The sequence below is a fragment of the Magnolia sinica genome, chromosome 15 (assembly GCF_029962835.1).
Source record: "Magnolia sinica isolate HGM2019 chromosome 15, MsV1, whole genome shotgun sequence".
NCBI lineage: Eukaryota > Viridiplantae > Streptophyta > Magnoliopsida > Magnoliales > Magnoliaceae > Magnolia > Magnolia sinica.
The window spans coordinates 72616758-72627108 of NC_080587.1; the positions used below are offsets into that span (position 1 = coordinate 72616758).

Consider the following 10351-nt stretch of genomic DNA (forward strand, 5'->3'; position numbering starts at 1 on the left):
GAAATTAGTAAGTCTCGTTATTCACCATCGTCCCATGGGCATGGTGGAGTGACGTAATCCTTCATAACTTTCACAATTCTCTTATGATTGGTTGTGAGATTGAAAAATTAATGTTGTTTGCCATCGTCTCCTGGGCATGGTTAGGTGACGGAATCACTTATAAATCTTCACCACTTTTATCTATTGATGATTAGATCCATGAGAAGTTCGGAGATCTAACAAATCTTCTCTTACCAACTGGATAAGATAGGACTCTGATTCCAGTTGTGTCCTTGAATTATGCAAGGTAGCTTCCCGATTGCTACAAGTGGATCCTTGGCACCCTAGTTACCACCTTTAATTTTACAAGTATTAGTTAAATAACTCACCATTATTCTCCTACATTCTCCTGATTCAGATTACATCTTCTTCTAGTTATAGTTCTAATTGTTTTCAGATTACATACAAGGTTCAGTCCCTGTGAATTCGACCTCGGTCTTACTGAGTTATTACTACATTACGACCCTACATTTGGGGTATGAACAGGTGCGTTAGTGGGGTTTCCCCATCTATAAATAAAAGTCCCTAGGGTCATTTTTAGGTATTTTAAGGCTTCCTAAATGTATTCCAAGGGTCTCTAAAGGGTTCTAGGGTTATCAAAGGGTGTAGAAAGGGTGAGATTTGAGGTTGTTCGAATCGGGTAAGTCCTCTCTCTTTTTAATTTCTATTTTCATAGTGAATTTCTGTCACTTTATGCCGTGGTTTTTTTCCGAAAGGATTTTCTGTATTAAATCTTTGTGTTCTCTTGTGATTGCTTGGTACTCTTGAATTGCTATCCTAGATCCATATATGTGTGATTCCGCAGCACAAATCCCAACAAAAATGGTGGCAACCTGGCTCAGTGAAATTGATCCTTAAAGATCCACGGATCTCTACAGTCACACTGGCAAGACATCTGAAAATGACTTTAGATTTACAGAGATCTCATGTGCGAAGAGCACATAAAGCACCATGGTTGTAAAGGATATTGAATAAGAAAAGAAACTAAGGGTTTGCCGCCTCTAGAAACTATAAAAAGGAGAACACAAGAAAGAGTTTGGGGCTCATGCCAAACACAACGTATTTTTTTATAGTTTTTGTCTCTTACCTTATCCTAGCCTAACATAGTTTTTGTCCCTTCTACTTTTGTCAAACCATGCTTAAATAAGTCTAAAATTTTAGATTAAATTGCTATTGTCTAGTGTCACCACTGTGGTACCGTCGGAGTGACATTACGGTACCATAGGAGTAGGATAAACATTCACAATTTTTTGTTATTAGATTATGATCAATCAAGTCTTTACGTAGAAAATCAAACATTTTTTGTCGCATCTTATTGGCTATTCACCTATATTGTCTGCTCAGATCAGCAGTTGGTATTTATCTTCTTTTTTTTTTTTTAAATTTTAAATTTTATTTTATTTTTAGTTATTTTTATAATATATAGCTTTATTTGTTACTCTGCCAATTGTGGGCCAATACACATCCACCTAGTCCAACTAACGCACCTCTCCAGTCCATCCAAGACCTGGGATCCGAATTAACCATCAGGATCCATTCACAGCCCCAGACACACGTGCAACTCACCCAATAACAAGCCCACCCCAATTTCCACATCACACCACACATACAGCTAGACCCACCTGATTAACGGCCGGATATGACTCACACGCGTGGCACGTGCCGGAACAGTAGGATTAAAATCGGATGGCTATGGATAGCATTCCACTGGCTGAAACTTCAACCTTATCTCTCTCTCAACAAAAGAAAACATTACCTAACAAAACGGTCAGACCCGTTTCCATGGCTCTCTCCTCAGCTCCAACCGTCTGCGTTTCCCGCCCAAACCCGACCCGAGTCGACTCGCCGACGCCAAGACTCACCGATTCTCGCCCATTCTCCCTCAGATTCCGGAAGAACCGTCCAATCTCTCCGACCCGAAACTCCACCGAAACGTCTTCTCCAGAACCAGCTGCATCCCCAGAAGAGAATCCCGACGAAACCCCGGCCGAAACTCCGAAGCCGTTCTCGTCACTGATATCGGCCAGCAACGTCGAGAAAGCTCTCCGCGGCATCGGTAATGGAAGAAGGAAAAAGAAAAATCGCGATGGAAATGATATTTCGAAACAAAATCAGACAGTCCGAACTGTGGGTTGGACGATCCTTGGCGTCTAATTGGTGGCCATTAGGTAGAAGATCGGATTGGATGGTTGAGATTGTCTAATCAAGGTGGGCCTATGATTTGGGCAACCTGGATTGATGTAAATAATTCGGATTGGACGATCCTAACCATTCAACGTTTGGGAAAGGAGAATGATCTGGTCCAAATTTAATGGGCAAACATCTATAGATCTGGCGGCTTAGATCATCCCAACAAAAGGTGGCCCACACGGTGCGGACAGTCTGTGTTTTAGAGGCAATGTGAAAAAAAAATAAATCAAATAATCCCTCTATTTAAAAAAAAAATTTGTTTCCTATTTGCTTGGATCGAGGTTTTGATTGATCAAATCCTGATTTAGAGTGCAGCGATCACGAGCGCAGACCACTACGGACGGCTAGGAATCCGGAGAGGAGCTCCTTATGATCAGGTAAGACACTGCCCATCTTTCTCACTTAAAAAAAAAAAAAAAAAAAAAAAAAAAAAAAACGCACGCACACACACCCCCACACACTCACGCTAGTGGAATTTCACCAACCCTTGACCGGGTATTGAAACTCCTGAGAGTCTACCACCCAAGCAAGAGTAAGGACCCGCCCATCTTTCTCACTTTGCATCAATTGAATGGGATTGTTTTGTAGAATGTAGATCATAGAGAAAATCAACCTGTTTTTTAATACTAAAATTTGGTGTTTTTTTGCTGCGATTTTTTGGGGCCGCGTTTGGATGTACAACTAATTTGAATGATGAAAATTTTCTTCGATCAAAGAAGAAAATGACCCAATTGTAAAGACATCTCCCATTATTTGTAATGGGGAAATAGTCCTCAGATTGTAGTTACGTTCCTTTCAAATCCAACTTTAAAAGTAGCAAATTGCAATTTGGATCCTCGCCAGTCGATATGGATACCAACGAATGTGATTGCAATTTGGTCATTTCTACTTCATTGAACTAGTTTTTGCAATTCAAATCAACGGAAATTCCAAATGCAACCTGAGTAAAATTTAAAAGGATTGCAATATGGATACTAGTCTCAACTGATATGGATGGTAATGAATCTAACTACAATTCAATCTGTTCTACTTTCTTAAAAGTAACTTTTGCAATTCAATTCAAACGACGATCCAAACACAGTCTAAATCAAATTCAGAAGTTACAAATTGCAATTTGGATCTTAGCCTATCGAAATGTAAACTAAGGACTGTGACTACAATTTGGTCATTCTACTTCATCGAACTAATTTTTCCAAACCAATTCAATAGAAAATCCAAAAGCATCCTAATTCAACTTCAAAAGAACAAATTGCAATTTGGGTCCTAGTCTACTAACATGAATACTAAGGTATGTAATCACAAACGGGTCATTTCTACTTTCTTGAACTAGTTTTTGCAATTCGACTGAAAATCCAAACACATCCCAAGTCAACTCGAAACACCACAAAATTGACATTTGGATTAGGTCCATTGATACAAGTGGTAAGGAATTTAAACTACATATTGGTCATTTCTACTTTGTTGCTGAACTAAAATTTGCAATTCAATTCAAACAAAAAACCAAATGCAGCCCAAGTCAAATTCAAAAGTAAAATTCTCATTTATTGGTATATATGCTAAGGAATGTAACCACAAATTGGGAATTTGATTCAACAATTTTTGCAATTCATTTCAACGAAAATCCAAACGCAGCCAGAGTAAATTTGGTATGATTTCCCTCTCGAAAGCTATTAAGAGGAAAAAAAATTCCGGCGGTGAGTGCTTTTCCAAGCTTAATAACAAATTAGAATGCCCATTTATGATAATTTACATTTAACTTCGTTAAAGGAAAATTAGGCCATTCTTATGAAAGTCTACAACATTATACTGTTTCCACTTCATCTGTCGAAATTTCGTGATAGAATGATGACTAAGAATGCCTTATGTCACAATCGGGCATTGCTTCTTACATCTGATTCTGTTGATCCCTCTTGGAATCCAAACATTTCTTCTAAAGCTTGCCAATTTGTGAATGTGATCATCGGGTCTTGTCCATCGGATTGGTTTTACTCATCTCGTGTACATGTGGCATACATGTAAGGAAATCGACAGCATCCAGATTGCCAGTCTCGTTGTGGATGGAGCAGACCCCAAAAACCACAACCGATTGGAGAATCTTAACCATCTATTGCTTCTATTTCTATATGGAATGCTGACAATTTACTCCAGTCATCCATTTGATGCTGCCAATTGGATGGTTTGGATCATTTAATCACTGTATTTTTGGACCTTGCTCTATCTGCTGTGAGTCCCACAATTTGGATGGTCTGGATTGATGTACATTGATGACAACCACATCCATTCTAGACACGTGAATGCAAGCTTAGTATAGTTACTTTTTTGAAATGCTACACCTGATTACACAAATCATTGTGAATTCATCTAATACCCTTTTTATTGAAGCATTTAACAAATGGGTTTCTTCTCATATGCCAGGTCACAAATGCATACAAAAGAAAATGCGAAGAGCTGATGAATCGAGGATTGGACGAAGAGGGAACGAGCAAGGAGCTGGAACTCTTAAAGGTGGGCGGTTTTCGGGCATGTTTGGATGCTAAATCAAGCTGAATTGAGAAAATCCAATTCAGTATAGAAAAAATGACTACAGTGGGTGGTGGCATTTTAATTAATTCATGATGATTACGAAAACCACCAGACCCCAATTAATCAGGATAAGGCTTGGATGATGATGATAATTATCTGAATTCCATGAATTTCAAGTTGGACCGTTAAAACTATCTTAATTTGGAGTCTACTACTACCTTTGGGTGTGTTTGGTTGCACTAAATTAGATTGCCTAATCATGAAATATGGCGAAACCAAACGCACCCTTTGGGTGATTTCCATTTCATTGAATTAGATCATTCCAATTCAGTTCAATTGAGCATCCAAACATGGCATTAAACAAGGATTTTAGATGTCAATGGAACTTAGTAGGTTCATGGTAAAAGAAATCAATTCTACAATGATTACAATTTCATTTTCAACTATGTAGGAAATGTTCTGGATTCTCTTTTCCCAAAATCCAGTGTATTGCTTGCAATCCAAATGTAGGGGTAATGTAATTATATCACTTGTGATTTGATTTACTACGGAAATCTTTTTTTTATCTGAACTGGTTACCTGTTTGGATTAGAGAATTCCATGGTAAAATAAATCATTTCTGCAATGACTACAATTTCCTTTTCCATGTTAATGTCGGAAGTTTTCTGAATTCCCTTTTCCTAAATGTCTTGAATTCTCTTTTCCTGGAATCCGGCACATCTATTGCAATCCAAACGGAGGAGAATTGTTATCACATCACTTATGATTTCATTTACCATGTAAATATTTTATCCAAACAGGTTACCCATTTGTATAAGAGAATTCCATGGTAAAAGAAATCAATTCTATTCCACTATAATGTAGGAAATGTCCTGAATTTCCTTTACCTGGAATCCAAATCGAGGAGAGTTGTAATCATATAACCAGTGATTTGATTTACCACAGAAATCTCTTATCCAAACTGTGGTAAATCAAATCACTAGTTATATGATTACAACTCTCCTCTACTTGGATTGCAATAAAAATGTTGGATTCCAGGAAAAGGAAATTCAGGACATTTCTTATATTATAGTGGAATAGAGTTGATTTCTTTTACCATGGAATTCTCTTATACAAATAGGTAACCTGTTTGGATAAAATATTTACATGGTAAATGAAATCATAAGCAATATGATTACAAATCATATAACTAGTGATTTGATTTACCAAAGAAATCTCTTCTTGTCTGATTGCGTAAAATGTCTTTTTTTGTTAGGAATCCTACTCAATTCTGTCATCTGAAGAGGAGAGAAGATTGTATGATTGGAGTTTGGCAAGGAGTGACAGACCAGGCAGGTATGTTTGGCCTTTCGAGGTTGATATAACACAAACCCCGACACAGATTCCGCCACCTCCGGTATGTGTACTTTCGTCTCTTTTTAACTGAATTTCTAATGCTTCAACAGTCTCCATCGATTGGTTTTACTCGTTAACGTCAGTTTTGAAAGGATGCCCAAAATGGCATTTGCTGCTACTCCAATGCCGTCAAAAAGAAATGGCCCGTTTGGCATTTGTCTGTCTGGATGTGTTAGAGTACGGGATATCTACTTAACAGTTTTAAAACTTCATCTCCCCTCATTTTACCTTGATTAAATTATCAGTTGACGTCAAGTCGCATCAAGTCGACTGAGTGGACTGACTCAATGAGTCTTGTTGAGTCAGGACCAAGTCACTATCGAAGCAAGTTTCACAGTGACTCAGCTTGAAATCTCATTCAATCGACTCAGCAAGTTTTAGAACTATGCTCAGAAGATCACATGTGAAAGAAAATTTCTTAGGAAGGAATGATTCAGTGACATCTCCATTGCATTGTCTTATAGTACATGGCCTCTCGATTGGCCAAGGCCGAAAAATCAATGGGATCAGATGATTCTGATCACAGATCAAGAGCTTGCGAATGGTCAACAACAAAACAAGACCGTTGATTAAATTTATTAAGGGTGCAAATTGATTGGGTTTGCCCACCAGGTCATTAGGCACAACCTGCTAATAAATGGGCGCGGATTTGGAAATGGACCATGCCCAAAACACTACCAGAGTCATGGTTTTAAGGCCTGGCGACTCGACCGACTCATTCGGTTCTAAGTCGAATCATGACTCGGCCGAGTCATACATTGAGTCAGCCAAATCACCTCATATTTTCAATTCTAACTCCTGGTTGACTCGGACTAGTTGGATGGGCTCATCTCAATCTTAAAACCTTGGCCCAAATTATGAAATGGGTTAGGTCTGGAGCTTGTTGAAGCTGGCCTGACCGGACCGGACGCGGAAAACTTTCAAGTGGATCTGCACGCCTTGATGTTTTAATGACATCTGATGTTTCCATCATTTTCACCCCCTATTTCTCCTTGGTGCCCAAAAACTAGGCTGATCAAAACTTAGGTGGGCCACTCGATAGGGAACGGTTGGGATGGAGCTGCATTAAACCATGTACTCGATTCGGAAGATGCATGCAGCCAGGATTAATGGACACAAAAAATCAGGCCATTCCAAAACTCAAGTGGGCCACAACAGGTAATTTAAAGGTTTCAGGCATGATTTTACATGGTGTGGTCCACAAAGTTTTGGAAGCTGAGGAGATTAGGAGGGGGTGCACATGATGGACGGATTGGACATCATTAAAACATCACGGTGGGTAGAGCTGGGCATCGAGTTGAGTCAGACTGAGTTAGGGCTGACCTGACTTGATTCGGTTTTGAAATAGACCTAATCCGAACTGACTCGATGCTGAGTCCAATATACCTGACCCGATCCGAGTCCGGGTCCCGACCCAGTCACAAGTACCGAGTTGGGTCAAGTCGGCACCGAGTCGGGTTGGGTGGAGCGGGTATCCACGGGCTGAAATCACAACTCAAAATGTAGGTGCATCTACCAGAATTGCAGGCTCTTCATCAAATACACGGCATCTCAGATATGAAAACAGCAAATATCTCTCTCTCTCTCTCTCTCTCTCTCTCTCTCTCTCTCTCTCTCTCTCTCTATATATATATATATATATATGCACGAGTCAGGTTTTGAATCAAGTTGAGTCAGTACCGAGTTGGATTTCGGGTCAAGTCTAGTCGAGTTACTATGTGACCTAAACTCGGCTCGGTTTGAGTACGTATTGGACAAAATCTACTCGGTTCCAATCAACTCACCCACTTGATTTAGATTGAGTCGGGTCTGAACGAGTCAGACGAGTCGAGCCTCCCATGCCCAGCTCTAACGGTGCGCCCCACAATTTGCATATTAATCTTAACATAGAATGTTTGTATTGGATCTGGCCTCTTGGAAAGTAGCCTACTTGTTCAAATTGTACTAATAAAAATCACCAAATACACAGGACGGCCCGTGAAGTGATGGCCGCTACATCCAACGGCTGATACAGTCTTTAGCATTCATATTAACTACTATTAGTGGTAGAAAACTGTTTATTCAGACAAATCATATCATGCTAGATTGAAATGAGCTCTCTTTTTTCTTGATTAGATGCTTCTTTGTTGGACCCAACAGTGGCCCATGTGGTGGACCCTATCATTTGATGGGCCACTCCCTAATATCACCCCATGATGTTTGAACCATTTCACCGGTTGATTGCGTGTGAATTGCATCAGATGGTAAAGATCATCTGATGGCGGAGATTTCCTGTTTATCTCCCATCTGCTATGTGGCCCACCAGATGAACGGTTTGGATCACCTAAATCTGGGTCCAATGTGTACAGTTCTGTTGAACATTGTATATTTCCTCTTCTTTTGTTTATCACAGTAACGAGTGGGCCATGTGCAACAGGAACCGGAGGATGTGGGACCTACGAGGCTGGTGGGGTACTTCTTTGTGGGCTGGCTGATCTTGTCTTTTGCACTATCTGTTACGCTCAATCGATAGGAGAGGCTTCCATCCATCCGTTCATTTGGTCCACACAGCATATTTCTGTATACTTATGTACGAACTCTTCATGTAATGGGAACCACCATGGGTGGGCCACACCCCAAGGAAATGCACCAACAGGATGATCTTTTTGGCACAACCATCTGTATTCAGGCCACCTTTTTGACGGTTAGGATGGCCCGACCAATTTTCAGCCAGGCTTGGGCTCAAGTCATTTTAGCCTGACTCGGCCCAGCCCGACTTCATATGCACATGTGTCAAATCCTGAGTAGGGCTGTCAATGGGATGGCCGGGTCAGGCCAGGTTTATGGGCCCGGTCCGGTCTTTGGGCCAGTTTTACCCGAGCCCATTAGAAAGCCCGATGGGACAGGCCGGTCCATTGACATCCCTAATCCTGGGTATGGCATGTAGACCGTTTTTGCTAAATGTTTATTTCTCAACAAGACCACCAAACTGGCCCTATCCAGGGTGACGCAGGGTGATGGTGTCGATCACAGTTTTCCTCAAGGATAACTACTTCGAATCAATGAAGCTTCTTTGGAGTCATCACATAAACTTCTCGTCTAAGAAAAAAAAAGTAAAAATAATAAAAATAATATTATAAAATATTCATAAATTGATTAATGAATTATTAAATGAGTTTACAATCCTTTAAATAGGGATACTAAGCCATGGAAGAAGTTTCGGGATTAAATTACAAGTAAAACTCCTATACATAGCAACTTACTATAAATAGTAAACTTACTATTTATAGATGGTCATAATTCCCACCAGTGCTCATGGTTTTCAGCCAAAATTAGTAAGTGTCCTATTTGGAGATGAGCGCCATTTTCCTAATTATTCTAAGCACTTTTGGGCACAACTCTAAAGCCCAACAGATAAAGAGTTATAATCAAACTAAAACTTACTATAAATAGTAAAAATGAAATTAAAAGAGGAATTTCACCATCGATTTGATGGTATTACACAAATTCAGTGTGCGCAACCCGGCATAGTGGGGTTGGGTGGCTAAAGTAGCTTATCCTACCACAAAATTATACATGGTATGTCCGATAGCTCATTCCTATTTGCAAGATACATCCATTTTAAGTTCTGATGGTACGGATCACCGCTGTCTTCAATCGGGCCTTTTCTTGTCCATCTTGGCCTTGAAATTGTCCGCGACCCACTCTACATCACAGGCCAGACAAAAGCAGGCCCATTGCCACTTTCTCTATCCTATATCCATCTATAGTTGATCCTTTTGGTGGGCCCAGGAAGTGAACCACTTTGGTAGCATTTAGTTGTGCACACATTGTTGGATCTGCACCGTCTATTCAATGGGCTACCACTTGAACGATCCATGCACAAAGATCTCCCACATTGAAGTTCACACCATCTGATCAATCACGTTTCTGAATGGTTTAAAAAGATCCGGAAGGTGGGCCTGGAGAAAGAAGGGGGCATAAGGTACCATCTTGTTTGGACGGCCACAGATTGATTAGTTCACGTGTCACATCTCGTCCATGAATTGCTGGACAAAAGCATTTCGTTGGACACAGAAACATCGAACAAGGTATCCAGTTGGGTGGGCCATCCGAGCCGTTCAAGTGAAGTAGCCGTAGAATTGAATGGCCCAAACTGCTTACCAGGTGGGCATTAGGTCCATAAACTTGAAAAAGCTTGACTCGACTAGCCCGAGTCGACTCG

General features: G+C 40.2%; 1 protein-coding gene across 1 annotated transcript; it reads left to right on the plus strand.

Moving 5' to 3' along the window:
* The first annotated feature begins 1756 nt into the window (after positions 1-1756).
* LOC131227734 (NAD(P)H-quinone oxidoreductase subunit U, chloroplastic) lies at positions 1757-8801 on the plus strand. The gene is made up of 5 exons (XM_058223542.1): positions 1757-2095; positions 2545-2606; positions 4645-4734; positions 6008-6148; positions 8564-8801. Exons 1-5 carry the CDS (start codon positions 1822-1824, stop codon positions 8657-8659), a joined length of 663 nt encoding a protein of 220 aa, XP_058079525.1. The 5' UTR covers positions 1757-1821; the 3' UTR covers positions 8660-8801.
* Positions 8802-10351: the final 1550 nt, after the last annotated feature.

What these genes read in the sequence shown, in the direction of transcription:
- LOC131227734 (XM_058223542.1), top strand. Translation starts at nt 1,822, where the DNA reads ATGGCTCTCTCCTCAGCTCCAACCGTCTGCGTTTCCCGCCCAAACCCG. An exon ending in GAAAGCTCTCCGCGGCATCG is followed by an intron (nt 2,096 to 2,544) that starts GTAATGGAAGAA and finishes TTTAGAGTGCAG; the next exon opens with CGATCACGAGCGCAGACCAC. An exon ending in GAGGAGCTCCTTATGATCAG is followed by an intron (nt 2,607 to 4,644) that starts GTAAGACACTGC and finishes CTCATATGCCAG; the next exon opens with GTCACAAATGCATACAAAAG.